The sequence below is a fragment of the Penicillium manginii genome (genome assembly GCF_028828005.1).
Source record: "Penicillium manginii strain IBT 31320 chromosome Unknown utg000005l:1.0-5665137.0:1.0-5668048.0, whole genome shotgun sequence".
NCBI lineage: Eukaryota > Fungi > Ascomycota > Eurotiomycetes > Eurotiales > Aspergillaceae > Penicillium > Penicillium manginii.
Window position 1 is genome coordinate 842728 of NW_026643106.1, and position 21449 is coordinate 864176.

Sequence of the window (21449 nt, forward strand, 5' to 3'; positions counted from 1 at the left end):
AAATGCGGCTGGAGATGAGAATATAATCCAGCGAGGCAGGCCGGTATTCCATACCTCGGAATCAAGTAAAACAGGATTCTTCTCATCATTCACCAATGGAGGAGAGGAGAAAAAGCACAGACGGTTTACTCGGTGATACCGAGTCCCTCGCCACCGATCTTGTGATAAGGGGCCTTGGCATCGGCGGCCTTGGCGGCATCAAAGCGCCAGATACCACCGGTCTTATCACCCTCAAGGTTGCCAGAGATGCCAAGCTCAGCCGCAAGCTTCTGGAAGAGAGGATCGTCGTCCTGCTCTTCAATACGGTTGAAGAAGCGGCGCTCCCATTCACGGCCTTCGGACTGCTCAGCGCGGCGCAGCTCACGCTGGGCATTCTCGATACGGGACTTGTGGGCGGAGACAGCATCCATATTACCGCCCTGGATGTTCTCGGCGACCTCCTTCCAGGCACGTCGGCTCTCGTACAGGTCCTGCTCTTCGACAGGGGCCAGCTCGAGCGGGGTGGTTTTGTTGTCGTTCACGACCCACTTATCAATAACCTCCTTGGTGCGGGCATCCTTGATGGTGAAGGTATTCGACCATTGTCCATCAATGGTGTAGAGAGGCTTCTTCTCACCCTCGCTCGCCTTGTGCAAGGACGCGGTGAAGGTGTTCTTCTTGCCGCTCAGCCAGCCCTTGCCGGAGAAGTCGATCTTTGCGACATAGCCGCTGCTGCTGACAATCTTGGCGGTCTTCTCCAGCTCCACGAAGGGAGTACCGTAGATGAGTGATTCGATGTGCAGGTTGGGCAGGGTGATCACATGTTTCTCCTTCTCGTTGGATCCCGGCGGGGTGAGGGTGTACTGAGCGTGTCCGAGTTGCTTTACTTGAATGGTGCTCGAGAAAGAGGCCTTCTGGGCGTTGTATCCTTGAAGCTAATGATGCGAATACCGTTAGTATCTGGCCAGCGCGACCGTGGTGGGGCAGGTGTCTTTGGGTTGTATGTTCTTACCTCGATCCCATGCTTGTTGTTGGTGATCGCATAGGCGGTAGCAGGAGGATGGTGGCTGGACAATATTAGCACTTGAAAATTCATCTCATGCTTTTGACGTGTGCTGGGACAGAACGCTAGCACCTACCTGACTTGCTCACTGAACAGCTGCGTCTCCCCCAGGTCCGAGTCGCCGTTCCACTTGCCGAGGAAGAGTTCACCTAGGAAGGGATTCAGAGGCTTCTTCTCACTTCCTAGCTTCTCGCTACGACTGCAGTATTGCTGGTGAAGGGTAGTGAGGAACCACTTGAGGACGAGGAGGGCTCGCTTCTCGGGGTCGGCCTCCTTGGCGGGAGCAACAAAGACGGCGGGGTGTTCGGCCCAGTAGGCGGAGTACTCGGTCAGGGAGGTGGATGACAGAATAAAGGGTGGAGCTGTGAGGGATGAGAGATCACCGTTGAACGAGGCAATCGACTGTGTTTCATTGTCAATAAGTTGCGATTTATAGAGGATTGCGCGTCGTCTCGTGGAGGGGTCACTTTACCTTGAGGAAACTGGACCATGATCCCTTGCTACCAGCGGGGACTTGGCTCTGGGGCTCTTTACTAGAAGACATGATATATGGAGATAAATGAGGAATATTCCAAAAGAGGAGCCAGAAGAAAAAAAAGAAGAAAAAAAGAATAGTTCCAAAAGGACAAAATCGCGGGAGGGAGGAAAGTTCACAAGTTCCCGTCCAGGTTGGAGTTGAACTGACCGCCGTGGCATAACGTCATTCTCGGATGGCTTAAGGTCACAGCCACTTCCCTCATCTCTCTTCTCTTTACCTTTCACCTTTCACTCTTCACCCCATACTCAAAGTACAAGTACTATCGAGTATTTGTACTATTCGATATCATGGACCAACACACCCTAGGACTGCCAGTCCTAGTTATTATCTAGCCCACCACCCCTGCTGGTTCAGAACAACAATTTTCTTTTTTTCTCGGAGATTTACTTCCAATAAACAACATTTATAATAATGATTTCAAAATTATGGTCAATATCACAAAAAATTCAGCCGAGCCAAGTCCAAATCGAATGAAGTTAGTCGATACATAGATTAGACGGATTCTTTTCCGCCCGACCCTAAAATACTCTGGTGGCAATGGCTTCCCCACGGCTTTCTGACCGAACACCTTGAATCATTGGTCTGCCCTGCCGGATTATGGAGAGGAACTGGGTACCATCCTGGGCAATGGACCCTGGTAAGATAACATTCGGCTTCGCTGTGTGGACGCCTTCCCCTGCTGCGTCGCTGAGAGATGCGACCCCCGCGCCGATCCTCGGCCAACTATCCAGAGCGCCGAACGGCTCTTTGACTTTTTTTTTTTCTTTCTTTTCTGCTTTTCTTCTCTCGATCTTTTGTGACTCACTTCTATAGTCATATGTACCCAACAAAAACTCCTCATTCCAATTAATTCATTGTTTTGACTTGCATTTCAATTACTTCTACCGTTTTGGGAACTATACATTTCCCAGAGTATGTTTGCGGAAAGCCTCCGTTGAAAAGAAAATACCCACACCTCAGATACAGCCCTGGAGCCTATGTGCTCTCTGTTTTTCAACCAAAGCCCGAAAGACCCAATGCTAACAATTCGACTTGACCTTTGCCTTTCGAATTGATTGCTGTCCCGAATCATGGGCACCTCCGATGCCATGTCTCCAACCCATTCGATAGCTTCGAGCGTCGAAGACGCCATGCCTCGCATGGAACCCATCCAAACAAAAGAATCCAAAGCACAAAACCAAACTGAAAATACAAATGACTTGCATCTCGTGCAAAGCCACATGTCCCATCATGACATGCCCGTGACAGCCGAATTTCGTGAGGTCGATGCAGAACAATACCTGCGTTTTTCACCATCACGCAAGATCATCATCGTCGCCGTCCTCTCCTTCTGCTCTTTTCTGGCTCCAATTTCTTCCACGTCTATTCTCTCGGGTATCCCCGAGGTAGCAGAGACCTTTAATACGACTGGTAGTATTATCAATGCCAGTAATGCCTTGTACTTGGCCTTCATGGGCATTGCCGCTCCATTCTGGGGCCCATTCAGTCAAGTGTGGGGACGACGACCAGTCAGTCAATCAATCAATCAAGTGATAATTTACACCTCATTTCATTTCATACTGATCCCGAGTCTTTAGATCTTCTTGGTCAGCGCATTTCTCTTCTTTGCCTTTAGCATTGGCACTGCATTAGCGCCCAATCTGCCCGCCTACTACATTTTCCGCGTTCTCACAGCCTTCCAAGGCACTTCATTCCTGGTCGTGGGCAGTTCCGCCATCGGTGATGTGTATGAACCTCGTGCACGAGCAACAGCACTGGGCTGGTTTCTTTCCGGTACTCTGATCGGCCCAGCCCTTGGCCCTTTCATCGGCGTACGTTTCTAAGACCCAACCCTCATCAAATGTGGCCCCAAATATAATGCGTCAGTCTAACCAATATCTCCATCGTATAGGGTGTTATTGTCACCTTCTGTTCCTGGAGAGTCGTTTTCTGGCTGCAGACTGCCCTAGGAGGCTGCGGGACCATACTTGTCTTCTTCTTCTTCCCAGAGACATACCCGCATCTCAACAAGACCGAAGTGACCGACAAACCTGCAGCAGAGAAAGCAAAGTACCTCTGGCACCGTGTCAACCCCCTTCGAGTCGGCATTCTCCTCTTCACGTACCCCAATCTCTTCTTCGCCGGAATTGCCGCCGGCGCCCTGGTCTGGAATCAGTACTCCCTCCTAACGCCAATCCGATATGTGCTCAATCCGCGCTTCAATCTAACAAGCCCAATTCAATCGGCTTTATTCTACATCGCCCCAGGCTGCGGGTATCTAGTCGGTACATTCATGGGTGGTCGCTGGGCCGACCACACTGTGAAGAAATGGATCGCGAAGCGTGGAAGACGTGTACCAGAGGATCGACTGAAATCATGCCTAGTCTTCCTCGGAATCATCATTCCTGCCTGCATTCTGGTCTACGGCTGGACCGTCGAGAAGGCTGCCGGTGGAATCCCCGTGCCTGTCTTGGCTATGTTCCTTCAGGGAGTGGCTCAGTTATTCTGCTTCCCCAGTTTAAACACGTTTTGTCTAGACGTCATGCAATCCAGCGGCCGCAGTGCTGAGGTCGTTGCGGGAAACTACATGTTCCGGTACGTCTTCGCTGCACTGGGATCCGGCCTTGTGCTTCCAGCTGTAGAGGCAATAGGTGTTGGGTGGTTTAGCACCATCAGTGCGTTATTCTTGGTTTTCGCTGGATGCTGTGTTTGGGCTACTACTGTCTACGGCGATGAGTGGCGTACTAGAATCGATGCGAAGAATCAGAATAAGGCTGCTCAGAAGGCCGAGAAGGCATCATCCCCGCAGGAGAAGGAGACAAACTCGAAAATGGAGGTATAAGGTGACAAAAGAGCGAGCTACCTTCCTTGAGGTTCTTATTTTCTACATGTGCATTTCCACCAAATATTTAATGGTGTTAAAAATAGACTGAACGATAGATCGAATGAATCTAATGAATTGATGATACTTCAAGTTCCTCTTAGATATCTCTCATCGTATGGTATCATGGACACCTGTAGTTTGCTCGGCAGATTCACCGTTTTCCGCAGTCGGGCCATCATTTTCCACGGGGATCTTGCCTTTGACAATGGCATCGGCACTCAATCCCGTCTCAGCAACAACTCGGTTGACTTTTGTTCTTTCGGTGAAACGTCTAGCATCCTCTCGTCCCTTCTCGATATCTACGAAGCCAATAGCGATCATCGCTCCGGTGCAGATAGCAAACAAGAAGGGAAACCCCATCCAGTTGTTGCGAGTGTCATTAATTATGGCCTGAATGACGTTCGGTCCGATGATGGAAGACTAAATTTGTGTTAAGATTGGAGAATATGAATGAGAGAAAATGGAATGCTTACAGCTCGGTTCGTAATTCCGAAGAGGGCGAAGAACATATTGTCAAAGCCTCGAGGCATCAGCTCACTTATCATTGTTTGTGCATACTATTATAATATGAATGGTTAGCATGGTTATGAAATACGTAGGAAGGATGACTTACCGCGTAGTATGGAGCTTGAAAGAGCCCGAAGATGATATTGTAGAAATAGAATTCCCACTGGTGATATTTCAGCATGAAGAGTTTTTCTTGTCATGGCGTGAAACGAAACATACCGTATTATGATACCCAATTCTAGTGGTCCAAAGTCCCAACATGCCCCAGAAGGGTATGAGGACACTGAAGAAGTTGGTGACCAGGAACATGGTTTTGGTCTTGAACTTGAAGTAACGCTGGATATACCAAAATCCGAACGTCGATGTGATCGAGCACGCCGCTTGCGTGATGCCAAGGTATGTAATTTGCAAGAAGGAAAATGAGACGTAGTCATTTTGGATGATTGAAACGAGAGTGCCTTGGATCGTTAGCGGGTAATGCTGCATACCGGAGAATAAACCAACCTGTGGTGTTCAGCCCATCTGCCAGCAGAAAATAAGCTAGGAAATACAAGAAGGTCTGTGGAAGAGACCTGACTTCTTTAATCGCGAGCCAGATCTGCTTGAAGCCAATGGTAGCATAGCTTGAGCCCTTGGGGATTTTGGGACCAGGCCTCTTCTGCTGGAAAATGAACCACCAAATACCCAGGACCACCCAGTCTGTAGAACTGTTAGAAACATAACCGAACCAGCTAACTATAGAAGCTCTTACAAGAATTGGTCAAACACAGAGCCAGGTTGTTTGCATATTGGTTGTCCTGCATAGGAAGCAGTACACTCAGATTGAGTGCGAGGGTCAACAAATAGCCAATATTGCTGTGTGCTGTGGAGATATTACTGCAGTTCGACTCAGCATGCGTTTTTTAGTGATGAGTTGTGGTACTGACCTAATATGATTCCGCTCCAGCGACTCAATCTGGTCGTACTCCTCCTGGCTAATCTTGCCCTCTCGGAGATCTTCCTCTCGTGCCTTGCGTACGTGCGGCGTATAGCGTGCCAATCGAGGGAACACTGCCGCATAAAATACCAGTGTTGCCCCATATGCTACATAAGCAACGATATACATCCCCATAGCGGATGGCCATTGGTTTGGGTCTCGGATAGCCAGCATACCATACTGCAATGCCCAACAAACGACGGTCAGTCCCAATAGCAACCAGCGACCAAACGAGCCGTAGTCAGCGGCGCTGCCAAGCCAAACAAAAATCACTGTCATGAAAGCAAAACAGAGTCCGTTTGCGATGAGGACAACAGAGGCGATGGATCGGGTACCGCCGGCCCAGGGTACCACACAAGCGGAGGAATCGGTACATGGTTTTGGCGGATCAGTGTCGGGCTGGTGGCCTGCTTTATTGAGAGCCCATTGGAAGCTAATCCTGGTTAGATACACAAGTTTCTGACATCAGACAGGTTGTACTGACAGGGCTTGGCTGTAGGATCCCGGACCGACGCCATTATCGCCTATAGATTAGGATTAGTTGTCAGATCGGACTTCAGAGATCTATATGATAGACTGGGGCTCCCAATACCATTGTAATAAAGATAATATGCCCATAGCTCTTTGCGGGTTGTGGTGGGTTGCTCATATGCATCCTCATCCACACCGAACAGCCGCTCATACTCCTCGAGGGTGTTACGAGCTGGTGGTGTTGTTGTTGTGGCTGTCACTTCAGCAGCATTAGGCTCTGCTCCATGCTCCTCTCCATTCATTTGGTCGATCTTTGAACTCGCCATAACTCCCAAGCAAGTCGATTCGGAAGTTGAGAGTAGCCTCGGAATAAAGAAGAAGGAGGAATTGGTTCCAGTCGCGGCCTTTGGGTTGTTTTACCCCGCATTCCAGGGAGTCGCATTCTTAGGGCATGGCCTTGACGATCAATTTAGATCTCTTATCAGGTCTTTCGGATGGTCGTATCCAAGCTGACCACTGACTAGTTTATTTTAGGTATTTGAGGGTACTTGAGGGTACTGAGAGGTTGCATCGAAGACAAGTGGGGACGCCAATGGGGGCTGCCACTTCTTCTCCCCGCGCATCCACTTTTGGACGGTCTTTCTCTCTTGACACCCCCAGTCTGTTACCGTCCAAAACAATGACATCGAATGACCTGCAGAGGCAAGTTGGCCAGGTATGTATTTCAAATATCAAATATCAACATGAGGCGAAAAGATGATTCTGACAAGCTATAGCTATTTGCGGTCGGTTTCCACGGTCACACACCCAGCCCAGAGATCAAGACATTGATCCACGATTACCACATTGGCGGCATCGTTCTTTTCTCGCGCAATTTTCAAAATGCGGAACAGTTACAGGTCAATTCGAAAGAAACATTCTTCCATTTAGTGGATGAACTAACGGTTGAACATTCTAGGCGTTGACATTGGCTCTACAAAATGAAGCTCGCTTGGCAGGACATAAACGCCCTCTTCTTATCGGGATCGATCAAGAAAATGGCCTGGTTACCCGAATTTCCCCTCCTATCGCCTCTCAAGTCCCAGGACCAATGGCTCTCGGTGCAACCCATGACCCGAGATTCGCCTATCAGGCGGGTAAATCCACTGGCGAGATTCTGAACTTCTTTGGTATCAACATGAACTACGGTCCAGTGTGCGATATCAATTCAGAACCATTAAACCCTGTTATTGGTGTGCGCAGCCCTGGTGACAATCCAGAATTCGTCGGTCGGTTTGCGTCAGCGACTGCACGTGGCCTGAGAGAGGAACGGATTATTCCAAGTGTCAAGCATTTTCCCGGCCATGGCGATACCGCAACCGACTCTCATTACGGACTTCCAATCATCGCAAAGGGGAGAGATGACCTGGAGCGGTTAGAACTCATTCCCTTTCGCCGGGCTGTGGCCGAAGGAGTGGAAACGGTGATGACTGCACATATCTCCCTACCTCAGATCGATGACAAACTGCCCGCGACGTTATCGCCAAAGGTCTTGGGGATATTGCGTAGGGATATGGCCTATGATGGAATGATCATCACAGACTGTCTTGAGATGGAGGGGATTCGAGCCAGCTACGGCACAGAGCAAGGATCCGTGATGGCAGTGCAGGCTGGGAGTGACAGCCTGATGATCTGTCATACATTCGACGTCCAAGTGGGTTCTGTTAAGAAAGTTTGCGAAGCGATTCAATCTGGCGCAATTGAGGCCTCTCGTTTCGAGTCAGCTTGTCGTCGGGTTGCATCAGTGAAGGACAATTTTCTTAGCTGGGATACTGCTTTGCGCAAAAATGATGCTGCACAGCTCGACATCATAAACAAGAAGGTGGCCGCTTTATCACAAGAAGCATACGAACATTCTACAACTCTGGTTCGCGACAATGCTAGCGTACTTCCACTTTCTCGGTCTTCCAAGATAGTGGTTCTCTTCCCGGGCGATGGAACTCCCGCCGGAGGCGCGGTAGATGGCGAAGGTATGGGGAGACAGGGGTCATACGAGGTCACCCCGTATCTTGAGGCCATTCAGCTTCATAACCCGTCTGCCACTGAGTTGAAGTATGGAGAGGCGGGTCTATCAGTCGAAGAGTTGGATATGGTCAAGAACGCCGATACCGTAGTCTTTGTTTCTCTCAACGCGCGAGAGTCACCATATCAAGAAAAGTTGGGCCTCGAGCTTCCACAATTGAGTCGCTCGTTGGTAGCAATTGCTGCATGCAACCCTTATGACTTCCTTGACGCTCCTGAAATTCAAACATATCTCACCACTTACGAACCCACGATCGAAGCCTTTTCAGTGGCGGCCGCAATCATTTTTGGAAAAAAAGCCTCGAAGGGATCGTTGCCAGTGGGTCCAACGGTTTCAGCCAAGTCTAACGCGACTTTTGAATTGTATGATGCGGAAAGGGACATCGAAGGGATGGTAGATACTTGGGATGCAGCCGTTCCAACCTATCATTTACCCCGGGAGAGCTTGCGCGCACTATTTGTTCGTCCAAATGCCCGCCACTTTGTGGCTCGTATCGACTCAAAGGCTGTTGGGTTCTGTCTCGCCTACTTCAATGCCGATGGGCCCCCAAAGACGGTTCATGTCGCCGTGTTGGCTGTTTCTCCTGCCTATCAGAACCAAGGAATTGGTACAGTGCTTTTAACTGAAGTTCGGTCCTTTTTCAGGAGCCAATTTGGTCTCGAGAATTTAAAGTTGGGCAGCTCATTTCCTCGCTTCTGGCCCGGTGTGCCCCGCGATCTTGGTGAAGATATTCAAAACTTCTTCACTCACCGCGGCTGGCGACTCAGCCCTCCTGAGAGCAGATCGGTCGATCTATATCAGGCCATTAAGAATTTTCAGGCTCCCGAGAAGTACATGACTCGTGCTAGAGAAAGCGGCTTTACCTTTGCTCCACTGAAATCTGAGGACTACGATGCATGCCTGGTTGGCCAACGGAAGAACTTCTCTGATAAAGCGGTATGACCCCCAAAGACCTTTTATTGAAATATCACGATACTAACTCCCTTTTTAGGGCTGGGTAGAAGCCTTCGTGGCGCTGCACCCCAGCAAATACCCGGACAGTGTGATGGTTGCATATGACTCCCAGGGTCAGCAAGTAGGCTGGACCTTGATGCTAGGATCCCCTGAGGTGATCAATCACGTATGGGCATTTCCCCAGATGTGCGGTCCGAATACAGGCCTGATTGGCTGCGTGGGCGTTGATGAAGCACATCGTAAATCAGGAATCGGGCTGGCGATGGTGTGCCATGCTGTGGAGAACATGAAGCAACGGGGCGTCGAAGGGGTTTTTGTTGATTGGGTTGCTCTACAGGGATATTATGAGAAAGCTGGGTTTGAAACTTGGCGGAGCTATCGACCTGGTCAGATTTGAGGGATGGACATAAGTCCCTGCTGCTTCTGATATACCTCTGGGTTGATTTTCTTCACTGACACCCTTTGGTTCAAGTTATTTTTACACATTTATTGAAGTTGCGTTCTACTATGAGCGGTCAATTAGAATTACTAGTAGTGGTTAGATTATACATCCATCCATTCTTCAATTATCCTAGTTTTTGAATTTCAAATGACGAAGCAAAAAAGAAGCTACTGAAAATCGGCTTTAAAGAAGAATATTGGACAGCACGGAATATCTCTTGATTTTAGTATCAGAACTTGCTATTTAGCGCGACTTGGCAAATAGCTAGATATCGAAGAGCTTCATTGGAATCTGGAAATTCTCAAGGAAACCTAGTACGATACCACATGGTGAAACTTGTATCCGTGTTACTTTATTGTGGGGGTTTAAGACAAAATAATCAAAAAGGCATAGAAACATTCGTTAAAAAGGCAAAATGAATAATTTCATTATCCCTTCGAATGGCGCCACATAAGTGTGGGCAGTTCAATATCAGGGCATCCCTTAATCACGCAAGCCGGGCATGGGCCTGCAAGTCTTGGAAACCCCGGCCGGAGGAATTGGATCAGGTCGTCCAGTGACCTGATTCGAGGAACAACACCCTTCTTCTTTGGCTCTTCGCACCAAGAGCTTACACCCTTGGCTTTTGCTTCGTCGCATTGTTCCGAATCCACGAGCAGCTCGTGACCACAGCTGTGTGGGCCGGTATACGAGACAAACTTGTAAATGCACATTTTTTGAAGAGTTTGGCTTGCGATTTGAATCATCTAGTAGTCTTAGATTGGGCTCTTTTTGTCTGTAGTCAGTTATCGAGTCAGAATGTAGGAAGGGATGGACGTCTTTTATATTCAATAATTTGTCGAATCAAAGCCCTTTGTCTCGTTCTCAACAAGGGAATTCTCTTAATTCTTGCCCTCGGTATGCTCTTTGTTTATATCCATGGTATCTCGAGTCATGAATGGGGCTTCTTGATAAAAGAAAAAGGAGTTAATTTGTTTGTATAGTATTATTGTTCATATTTTGTCGCCAGATACAAGGTGCATAAAAGATGCATAGCACGGAACCATTCCGCACTCTAGTGCTTATCAGAATTGGTCATGGCATCGATTCTCGCACGCGCATTCTTGTTGTACTCCTGTTTCTGTTCTTCAGTTCGGCCAGTTTGGGGCACATCCACACCCTTCGTGACAGCCTCACGCTTGCCAATCTCATCAGCCCACTTGTTCAAAGCAGGGAATTCGGATAGATCAATTTCCAATGATCCCGGCGCACTGCGAACCCAGGAGTAGTTTGCAATATCTGCAATGGTGTACTTGTCACCCGCGAGGTAGGGGCTTTCTTTCAGGCGGGACTCAAGGACCTCATAGAGACGCTTTGTCTCGTCAATGTACCGCTTGATGCCGTAGTCTGATCGCACGCCAGCGTAGACGCGGAAGTGGTTTGCTTGACCTTTTGAGCAGGTTAGCAGCTGTAATCAAATGATTTGGTCGGGGTCATTGGGCATGCATACCCTGCATCGGTCCAACGCCGCCCATTTGGAACATCAGCCAAGACACCTGCTCGATGTACTCGGATGAGCCGGGAGCGTAACTGATCTTCCGGTGAGTGTCGTACTTGTCGACCAGATACAGCATGACGGATCCGCTTTCAAACACGCGCTGGGATCCATCCTGGATCGCAGGGATACGGCCATTGGGGTTGATTTTTAAGAACCACCTATTCTGAGATCAGCATCGCGATGTATGTCTGTCGGTCGCAATAGCTTACTCTTCCTTCTGGACATTTGTGCTGATGTCAATTGGAACAGTCTTGTACGAAAGTCCAAGTTCCTCGAGGGTGATTGAGGCCTTGATGCCATTTGGCGTGGGCCAGGAGTAGAGTGTGATGTTGGACATGGTGGAATATGGCGCGATGGTAGATGAAAACTGGGAGAGTCGCGAAGCAGCTTTGAATGTGCTGGGAGTGAAGGTCCGAGAGGAGCATCACTGATATATGTAGGAGTTCATACACGCGCGACTGCTGGGGTTTGAAATCCCCCGCTTCCTCGGGTCAGCGCTGGTTCCGAGTCCATTTGTCAGCTCATACGCCGTTGCGATGACAAATGATGTCAGACTCATGACGCCGAGTTTCTCCTTGAATTCTGCAAATATCTGATTTTGATTATCAATGTTCAGTCTCTGTCAGTTTTTGTTCATATGGCTCCGAATTAGCTTTCGCGGGTGATTGTTTAATTAGATAGTTGATGTTGGAATGATCGCCGTTGTCGGCTCCCGCGACACTGTTAGGCCAGCGGTGACTACTACGAATATATTAGTATGCTAGTTAAGAGTCGAACTCAACCCTACTACCTAGTACTAGCCCTGGAGCGATCGGATTTTGGACACAAAATGGTTGTGAAATTGAAGGCACTTGGCTCAATAATAAGCAGATGGCTAGTACCGCGAGCCGGCCACTGAGGGAGCTTCTATAGATTTGGAGATTCCTGAGAGGTTTGAAAATTCTGAATTAACAACATAATTCATACCATGATTTACTACTCAATACGATCAAAATTTATAGGCGTTTAATTTATAGGCGTTTTGCTTGGCCAGCTTACAGCTGGGCTTAATTACTAAGAGGTCGACGAATCAATATCTAGGTACTTTTCCAATTGTTTCTGTCGAGCGTGTGGAATCGAGCGTGTGGAATTCCTTTTATTTCCAAAATAGCAATCAATGCAGAATAAATCATACTCTCCATGCACGAGCGCCCTAAATATACAAATGTCGGGCAATGGGGTGGAAATGCAGCCTCGCCGGTGTAGGAACAGTCGTTTGATTGTAACACTCCGCATTGAGACCAAGCTCACCAATCTGGATCCTCCGGTCATTTGATCTAAGCTTTGCTAGCTAAATAGTAGATTATTTGGCTCAAATATTCTAGTTCACTCGCCTAATGGAGAAAGTCTGTCTTTGGTGACTGAGTGATCTCCACATAGCGCGCCCCTTTAGCGTTACTCCGTACACCCTCCAAATTCTGGAGGGCAAGAGGGTCCTTCGCTCGAGTCTCGCCGAGAAGTTGCCATGTCGGTGGCCGAATCCGGGTTCGCCTGAATCTAGCATGCACCGTGTGATAACGCCTTGGCATCTTGATTCTAAGTCTAAGAGAGGATGGAACCTGCATCCATTCGAGGCTGGGGTTTTATTAAGTATCATCATTACTCTGCCCATCTAGTACTAGTAAGAGACAATCTCAATGGATGGGAAATGGGTTCCATCAATGGCGTAGATATCTACGGGGTACGGAGTTAGACATCTCTCCCTGCTCCATAAATATCTCGGTGCGGAGCCGAACGGCATCGGCATCGAGTTGTAAGCTCGGGCTGTTTGTCGCTCAATATTTCCCCGCCAGCCCACGGACATTGTGAATGCAAGGGAAGCGCAACCCGAGCGAAAGTTTGGACCAAAGTGAAAATAAAAAAAAGAGTGGGCCTAAAGTCCACCCCCTTGGCTGCTAGCGTCGGGCAATCCAGCACCAACGGGAGAGCTTAAAAGTGTGCCTGGTCATAGGCAGTTGGGGCCGAACCCCACGTCCCCCGCGGATTTTTATCTTCGCTCCACCAACTGTTATTTGAAGAGATCGGATGATGTTCTCAACTTGATACATACCCAAGTGTCATGATGGGATAGGAAATGGTGTCAAATTCGATCGAAAATCTCTCGATCCGCGGTGAAGCCTCGCTCACCTGTACTTACCGGTCGATCTCCGCCACATCTGACCAGCTTCCCGCAAAGTCAAGCCTTCGCCCGGCAAGGGTTGGCCGCGTTAATCCCGATCCGGCGTGGTCAATGAACATCTTCCAGAATTAAATTGGCCATCTGTGAAATACTTTTGTGCAAATATGGTGCCTAGGACTCCTGGACTTGCCAATCAAAGTCTGTACCGGCCTGTGGCCGAATCAATATAACTCAAATATCTGTCTTATCTCGCCAAAGGTGACACCCGTGGCGTTTAGTATGTTACGTTCTCCTAGTTTACCCAGGTGAATTTGAGTTTATTCGAATTCGAGAATCAAAGGTCTGGGAGCAACATTCCCAGTGCGGCGACAGAAAGACGTGCGGTTTGCGACCTCCTTCCGCAACCAGGGCCACATGGACAATTGCTGGGGAAGATGGCCACGCGATCTATGGGCCGATCGCAGTGGGGTAAGAACACCTCGGGGAATCTACCTTGATGATTCGATCATCTGCTTCTCTGTACTTTGACACATCAGAGCATCGGGCGACCCGACTCCGAGGAGAGGACCGGGGTGCCGCTCGAAGATCCTGCCACAGGAAGAGTCAACCACTTCATGCGGTGGTTCTACATTTGAGACGCATCTCTTCTATGTTTAGCCTCCTATATTTGCTCAGAGATTGATGCAAGTCTATGCCATGGCGTTCTCCGGGCAGTCTGCACAACCTGGTAAGACAGACCATGGACCTTGATGCACTAGCCAATGATCAAATCCTGGACCTCGTCTTTCCTAGCGTAACATTTGGACCCCGCAGCTGTAGTGACAATTTTATTTCTTTTTGGGGAAACTGGGGCCTCCCCCATGGGCAAGTTGACCCCACGCTTCAACCCCAAGGATGGGGCACACCGTTTCAGGAAGTAGATCTGGCCCGGGCTAGTCGGTCTGGTCCAAGTGTGAATCCTGTTCACTTTGCCTCTTGGCCTGGATCAAGTGGATTTCGAGGTTTCTTGCATGACATCCAATCAAGCCCTGATGCCCTTTCCAAATGGGCTAGCTGTGAAAAGAAGGCTTCCTGTTGTACGCGCGATGTAAAAAGCATAAATCCCGGTGGCCGCCCCAGAATGTTTCCCTCTATCCCATTGCCCGTTCTATCATACTCTTTCTCTTTCGGACTTGAAGCACTGTTATAATTGCCTCTGCTTCGTCTTCCTGCCGCCCTCCTTCATCGTCCACACTTTAGTTCTATTGGCCTAGTTGACTCGGCTATCCCCACGATGGAGAAGGATACGGTGACACAAGTCGACTCGCCAGACCGGTAGGCTAGCTTTCAATATCATGAATGCCCAGAGCTAATTCAAATCAGATCTAGTGATGGTCATAGCAGCGAAGAAAAAGGCCATCATGTCGAGGAGGTGAATTTGCAAAGTAATGTTTCGGCCAAGTAAGTTCTTGGGTTGCTTAAATCCTATACATCATCTAATTGACAGCTTTCTAATCTAAAACAGAATCAAAAACCCCCTCGCCGACATGAGCAAGTCTCAAGTCCTCCATGATGTCGAAGAATTTGCCAATGAGTACCAGGTCACAGATATCCTACCTGAGCTGAAGAAAGGTGCCTTGGTTGCGCGTGATCCAGAGGCGTTCGAATCAGTCCCCGATCTTTCTGAGACTGAAGTGACGGCTTTACGCGACGAGGTGCTTCATAAATGGCGCCAGCCAAAGGCCCTCTACTTCACTATCATTCTCTGTTCCATCGGTGCTGCGGTACAGTATGCTTTTCCCTTTGCAAGACAAATTGTATTCTATGCTGACCACCAACAGAGGCTGGGACCAGACTGGTTCAAACGGCGCTAATCTGTCTTTCCCCGACGCTTTTGGTATACCTGAAGATGGAAATGTGCGAAATCAATGGCTAGTTGGAATTGTCAATGCCGCTCCATATATTGCCAGTGCCTGTCTAGGTTGCTGGCTATCCGACCCCTGCAATCGTATTCTTGGCCGCCGTGGTACAATCTTTATTTCCGCTATCTTCTGCGTGATCACCCCCATCGGCTCTGCCTTTGCTCAAAACTGGCAACAGCTCTTCATTATTCGTCTACTTCTTGGTATTGGTATGGGTCTCAAGGCATCTACCATTCCCATTTTCTGCGCTGAGAACACGCCCGCTGTGATCCGGGGTGGATTGGTTATGTGCTGGCAACTTTGGACTGCCTTCGGTATCTTTCTCGGCTTTAGTGCCAATCTCGCAGTGAAGGATACCGGTGCGCTTTCTTGGCGTTTGCAGCTGGGATCGGCTTTTATCCCTGCAGTGCCTCTCGCCATTGGCGTATTCTTTTGTCCAGAATCCCCTCGTTGGTATATCCGAAGAGGAGAGATGGCCAAGGCTTATAAGTCTCTCTGTCGTCTTCGAAACACTCCTTTGCAAGCTGCTCGTGATCTTTATTATATTCATGCGCAGATTCAAATCGAGCAGAGTATCATCGGTGAGAGTAACTATGTCACTCGATTTGTCGAGTTGTTCACGATTCCTCGGGTTCGACGGGCTACGCTGGCTTCATTCACAGTCATGATTGCGCAACAGATGTGTGGCAGTGAGTTCCTCCTTTATTACCCGCCGATACTAGGCACTCTCATTAACTTCAATCTCTCGCAGTCAACATCATTGCTTTCTACAGCTCGACCGTGTTTCAAGTGAGTAGGAATCTTACAACCAAGTTTCACAGAGATAATTTTATTAACAATTTTGACAGAGCGCTGGTGCTAGCGATACAGATGCACTTTTTGCCTCGTGGGGGTTCGGTCTCGTCAATTTTCTCTTCGCCTTCCCGGCAATTTGGACGATTGATACCTATGGACGCCGTGCCCTTCTTCTTTTCACCTTTCCTCAGATGGCCTGGACTTTGCTCGCTGCTGCGTTCTGCTTTTATGTTCCAGGTAATGGAGGGGCTCACCTTGGTAGCATTGCTCTCTTCATTTTCTTGTTTGCCGCCTTCTACTCTCCTGGTGAAGGCCCTGTGCCGTTTACTTACTCCGCCGAGGTATTTCCGCTATCGCATCGTGGTATGTTTCCCCCTGCTTCCTTATCGACATCTCTCGCTAATGTTACCGTAGAGGTCGGAATGTCTTGGGCGGTCGCTACCTGTTTAGGCTGGGCCGCAGTATTATCTATTACATTCCCCCGTATGCTATGGGCTATGACTCCCACTGGAGCCTTTTGCTTTTATGCGTAAGTCTGGTGCTTCGAGTGTGATGTGATAATTTGCAAATCGCTGACTATTTGGGTTAGTGGTTTGAATGTGACTGCACTAGTGATGATCTTCCTTTTCGTTCCTGAGACAAAGCAGCGGACTCTTGAGGAGCTCGACTACATTTTTGCGGTTCCCACTCGAGTTCACATGAGATATCAGGTGTGCAAGGCTTTGCCTTATTGGTTTAAACGTTATATCTTTCGTAAGGATGTCAAGCTGGAGCCTCTTTATCAATTTGATCACCTGGCAACGAGTCAAGAAAAAGCGACGGAGACTCAGAAGAGTGTATCTATTTCTGAAAAGATGAGTTCTTAGATAGAACTTGAGGCTTCATCTGATACTATTTGGGGGGGGTTAAGAACATTCCAAGATTGTGGTGGCATTTTGGGATAATTTGGCTGGTGCGGGTATACAGCCGCTCTAGATGCTTTACTTTGGGAAAACATGAATTATGAATCATCCAAAAAAAAATCCACCCTGGGGAAGCAATTTATTTCCCCTTCACGTATATATTCAAAATCACTGCTAGGGGCATACTTCACTTCAGCGGACCCTGGGGGATCGTATCTGATCCATGGTCGGCAGCCCCGAGTCAGGTGATGTGGATACGGTGGGGGATGACGAGGTCAACAGCTCGATCTCCAGAAGACTTCGACTCGAGGAAACCTAAGCTGTCTATAGTCAGGTGTATTGAAGCAAGTTGAAGTCAGTTGCAAATTCTCGAGTCATAGGGCTCCTCAGGTCACGCTCTCTCGTGCGCGCGTATAAGGTGTATCACGTGGGGTTCGACATTGTTTTGGTGGTCCACTCCGCCCCTCTCTCTGCCCAAGCGCAACCTGCTTCTATTCTTCATAGATGTGCTGGTCTACCCGGCTCTGTGAATGCGGATGCTGCTTTAACTGTGAGATTCTTCTCGACTTGATTGTTCGTTTGCCCCGCTACCTAGCCACCCTGCCCCCCCCCACACACAAAATTTCGGTCAACACCAGCCTCCGCTATACCAGCAGCAGTGGGGTCCAGACCCAGTTGACTGCTGGTTGCTCCCAAACTAGATCGAATTATCTTGACCGCCTCTCGCGCTATAGCTAACTCTCCCTTCTCGCGGGACTCAGAAAAAAAAAAGTGAAGAACCACACGCTACTCCCCGCCCGAGTCGGATCCCACGGCCTTCCTTTTTCAGCTTCACTCCCGGTGACCACTCTCGCGAGCGTGGGGTGTACCCAGCCTCCTTTATATCCACCGCCGCTGTACCATCTATCATATCTCACAACAACAACAAACACCCTCCGGACTGCACCTGAAGCGCCGTCATGCCCTGCTTCAAAGGCCTTGCTGTGAGCATCCACACCCCTGATGGTCCGATCTCAGAGTACTCGATTCAGCGGCAGTCACGAGCTTCGCGGATAGCTTGTTTCATCCCTGTTCCCCCGCCCAAAGTCCCCGACTCCTCCTCAAAAGGCAAACCCGAACAATCGACTTTCGCCATTTCAATCACCCTTCTCAACCCCAGCCAAGATGTACCTTACTCCACTCCGAAACCCACGGCCGATTGCCCCTCCCCGAAGCCGAAGGTCGTCGGAGGATTGCCGAACCAGACCAGTGAACGCGGCCAGTACTCCGGAGCTGTCGCGCCATACCAGGCCTTGACAAATTCTCCGAACGAAACCGTGGCCGCCTATATCTATTTCGACGGAAGACAAAAGGAGGAGGTAGCTACATTATTGCGGAGAGGAGAGGAAACCTGGGTGAATTCGCGATGGGTCAACTCCGACGACGGCGGCATTGCCGAGCGCGAATTCCTTTTCCGCGAAGTTGGCCTCGAACGCTGGTTGAACGGCTTGGATCTGGAAGGCAAGGATGCCGCGGCCAAGATTGAGCGCCGGCGCCAGAAGATGGAAAAGCGCCGTGCAAAGCGCCAGGCCGAAAATAGTGGTATGGATATGGAGGTCAACAACTCGAAGCCCAAGAATATAATGCGCTACGGGAATGACGAGAAAGATCCGCTGGAAAATGTTTCGGACGATGACTTATCTTCTGATTCGGACGATGACGACCCAATCCCTGAAACCGCTGGTCAAATTAAGGTGGCTCTTTTCCGAGTTTTGGCCTCTGGTGAGATCAAACGTGGAGAGTACTCCCCGCAGTTCGATGCGCACGACGACGACGAGGGTGAACAGGGGGGGTAATAGTGGTGGTGGAGGAGGAGGTGATGCGGATGTAGATCATACTACAAGCTTTGCAAAGCCCAAGTCTCTGGACCCAAAGACCATCAGTACACAGACAGTCACTGGGATTGATCCTACAGACAAGCCCTACGCAACCTTTACTTTCATGTATCGCGGCGAACGTGAGTTTTTTCCTTGTGCCTATTTCTCCAACATTACGAATACTGACATATGCATCCAGGTCAATTGCAAAAGATGGGCATCAAAAAGGATCAAAAGCCGCAAGAGACCCCGAATGCGAAACGGAAATCCCTCCAGGCGGATTTGTCTAATCTCGGAGCTCTCAAGCCTGGTGGCACTGTCGGGTTCCTCAACTTCCGCGATCAGGACACTGGGCGAAAGGGCAGCAAGGGCGGCGATGAAATGGATAGCGACGATGACGACACTGATAATCCCATTTTGAGTAAAGCCGATGATGAAGAAGGCAAGGACGATGACCGGTTCCTGTCTCCTGATGATATCAAACGCCAAGGTGAACTAGAGGAGGGCGTCCGCAAGATTCGGGTACGTTCATTTCCGCCTAAAGCTATTCTCCACGATCCCTTCTAACTTGTCTAAAGCTCAAACGCCAGCATTCAGCTGAGCCCTTCAGTGGTAGCGGCGCCGAATCTTCCGATACTCCGGCTTCTGGGACCACTCCTCCTGCTCCGGAGCGATCTACCACTCCCCCAAAGTCGACTACGAACACCGCGGCCTCTGAACAGCCTATCCCTACAATCACTGGACCGGATGGTTTTGTTGGCAGCCCGCTGAAGAAGCAAAGAGCTAGTGTCTCTACTGCCGATGAAAATGCCCTCCGACGTCGGATTGCCGAATCCTCCGGACGGATCAGTGAAGTCCTTGGAGGGGCTGGGACTGTCACCGACAACGATCCCAAGCCTGGCCAGGCGGGATCATTCGGAGACAAGCTGAATTCTACTGCACCCGACTCATCTAGAGATGATGATGATGAAGAGCTATGAGTAACATATGGAAGATGAAATGGGTCACTTCAAAGGGCATCCCTAGGAATTTTTGTTGATAGATACTCACATTTATTTGAACAAGGTAGCGGGAGCATCGTTGATATGCAACTTGACCGGTCCCGCCTTCCTTGTGCGACGCTTGGGAGGCGCACTTTTGTTTCATCTTTTTTTCCCTGTCCTTTTGTTGATTATCAACCTTGACGCCGTTATGCCCATGATCTACACTACAAGAAGCAATCCGAACAGGAAATACATTAGTTGTGCCGCTCGGAAGCGGCTTGTTCATCAAAAGTCCAAGATGATAATATTGTAGAATAGTCTTCATGGCCTTTCGATCACACTATAATTGTATACTTGGGCCACTACATCTAAGACGAGGTCTGGTTGGGGTGTGCCTCATACCGAAGCAAGGTGTCCTAAAAGGTCTACTACTGACGGAGTGCCATAGCTTCCGCTCCCTACAATATGCTAGTGTACATCAGGTCTGGATAATGCTTTCCCGGCGTATTCGCCTATTTTCATTGATCACAGATTCGGTCAGCTTGTGCAACAGAAACAGTCGGGAGTATTCAGGTTCTCTGGGTCAACGCGGCAATTTTCTCCACCAGGTCAGCGATTCTGCCCCCGCCGCTTCTGGCCACCGTTCATGTCCTCATTGATTGATACTTGGAATCCAGCCATTTCGCACATCCACCTCCAGTTCAACATACACCATGCCGCTCTCCCGTTCTTCGGATCCTCTAGTCTGGATCGACTGCGAGGTGAGCTCCATCTCCATGTGTGGCTCGAATATGGGCAACGCGTCTCGTCTCACAAGTCAATGATACTGATTACATTCTCCAGATGACCGGCCTGAGACGCCGATACCGACGTGATTCTCCAAATCTGCTGCTTCATCACCGACTCCCAGCTGCAGGTTCTAGAGCCAAATGGCTTTGAGGTGGTGGTGCACCATCCAGACTCCACTCTCGACACGATGAATCCCTGGTGCATCGACACTCACGGCCGCACGGGCCTCACCGCTGCAGTGCGTACATCAACGACCAGTCCCAACGCCGCCGCCGACTCGTTGTTGGCCTACATCCAGCGTCATGTCCCCACTCCCCGTACCGCATTGCTCGCTGGCAACAGTGTCCATGCTGACAAGGCCTTCCTCGTTCGAGAGCCGTATTCGAAGATCATGGAGCATTTGCACTATCGTATCCTTGATGTGAGCACTATTAAGGAGGCTGCCCGGCGTTGGGGCAGTGAGGAATTACTGAGACAGGTTCCACCTAAGCGTGAAGTGCATCTGGCCCGCGACGATATTCTTGAGAGCATTGCCGAGATGAAATTTTACCAACAGAAATTATTTGCATGAGAGGGGAGAAAGATTGATACCATCCGTCAATTTGAATATTTAAATGCTACCATACTTCATTGCGGTACTCTGTATTCCGTACTCCGTGCATACATAGGTATA

The 21449-nt window shown here is 49.3% G+C and overlaps 8 protein-coding genes across 8 annotated transcripts; 5 read left to right on the forward strand and 3 right to left on the reverse strand.

Annotated features, from left to right (window-relative positions):
- Positions 1-125: 125 nt before the first annotated feature.
- Positions 126-1586, reverse strand: N7533_006698 (OSBP family protein; the record flags this gene model as incomplete). Its single annotated transcript, XM_057103348.1, has 4 exons — positions 126-914; positions 992-1046; positions 1119-1444; positions 1515-1586. The coding sequence occupies 4 exons, from the start codon at positions 1584-1586 to the stop codon at positions 126-128; spliced, it is 1242 nt and encodes a 413-aa protein (XP_056958305.1).
- A 1064-nt stretch (positions 1587-2650) lies between these two features.
- On the forward strand, positions 2651-4401 carry N7533_006699 (putative MFS transporter; the record flags this gene model as incomplete). The annotated part of the gene is made up of 3 exons (XM_057103349.1): positions 2651-3088; positions 3158-3391; positions 3472-4401. The coding sequence occupies 3 exons, from the start codon at positions 2651-2653 to the stop codon at positions 4399-4401; spliced, it is 1602 nt and encodes a 533-aa protein (XP_056958306.1).
- A 150-nt stretch (positions 4402-4551) lies between these two features.
- Positions 4552-6699, reverse strand: N7533_006700 (uncharacterized protein; the record flags this gene model as incomplete). The annotated part of the gene is made up of 9 exons (XM_057103350.1): positions 4552-4863; positions 4917-5000; positions 5057-5113; positions 5170-5408; positions 5455-5649; positions 5702-5826; positions 5877-6359; positions 6411-6450; positions 6519-6699. The coding sequence occupies 9 exons, from the start codon at positions 6697-6699 to the stop codon at positions 4552-4554; spliced, it is 1716 nt and encodes a 571-aa protein (XP_056958307.1).
- Positions 6700-7076: 377 nt separating this feature from the next.
- On the forward strand, positions 7077-9810 carry N7533_006701 (uncharacterized protein; the record flags this gene model as incomplete). The annotated part of the gene is made up of 4 exons (XM_057103351.1): positions 7077-7112; positions 7174-7296; positions 7356-9395; positions 9451-9810. The coding sequence occupies 4 exons, from the start codon at positions 7077-7079 to the stop codon at positions 9808-9810; spliced, it is 2559 nt and encodes an 852-aa protein (XP_056958308.1).
- Positions 9811-10909: 1099 nt separating this feature from the next.
- Positions 10910-11729, reverse strand: N7533_006702 (glutathione S-transferase family protein; the record flags this gene model as incomplete). The annotated part of the gene is made up of 3 exons (XM_057103352.1): positions 10910-11283; positions 11345-11550; positions 11602-11729. The coding sequence occupies 3 exons, from the start codon at positions 11727-11729 to the stop codon at positions 10910-10912; spliced, it is 708 nt and encodes a 235-aa protein (XP_056958309.1).
- A 3094-nt stretch (positions 11730-14823) lies between these two features.
- N7533_006703 (sugar porter family MFS transporter) lies at positions 14824-17112 on the forward strand (the record flags this gene model as incomplete). Its single annotated transcript, XM_057103353.1, has 8 exons — positions 14824-14864; positions 14913-14990; positions 15055-15318; positions 15371-16140; positions 16203-16240; positions 16300-16609; positions 16661-16775; positions 16836-17112. 8 exons carry the CDS (start codon positions 14824-14826, stop codon positions 17110-17112), a joined length of 1893 nt encoding a protein of 630 aa, XP_056958310.1.
- A 995-nt stretch (positions 17113-18107) lies between these two features.
- On the forward strand, positions 18108-19984 carry N7533_006704 (uncharacterized protein; the record flags this gene model as incomplete). Its single annotated transcript, XM_057103354.1, has 4 exons — positions 18108-18979; positions 19032-19144; positions 19204-19526; positions 19583-19984. The coding sequence occupies 4 exons, from the start codon at positions 18108-18110 to the stop codon at positions 19982-19984; spliced, it is 1710 nt and encodes a 569-aa protein (XP_056958311.1).
- Positions 19985-20700: 716 nt separating this feature from the next.
- N7533_006705 (oligoribonuclease) lies at positions 20701-21347 on the forward strand (the record flags this gene model as incomplete). Its single annotated transcript, XM_057103355.1, has 2 exons — positions 20701-20803; positions 20845-21347. 2 exons carry the CDS (start codon positions 20701-20703, stop codon positions 21345-21347), a joined length of 606 nt encoding a protein of 201 aa, XP_056958312.1.
- Between the last annotated feature and the right edge of the window lie 102 nt (positions 21348-21449).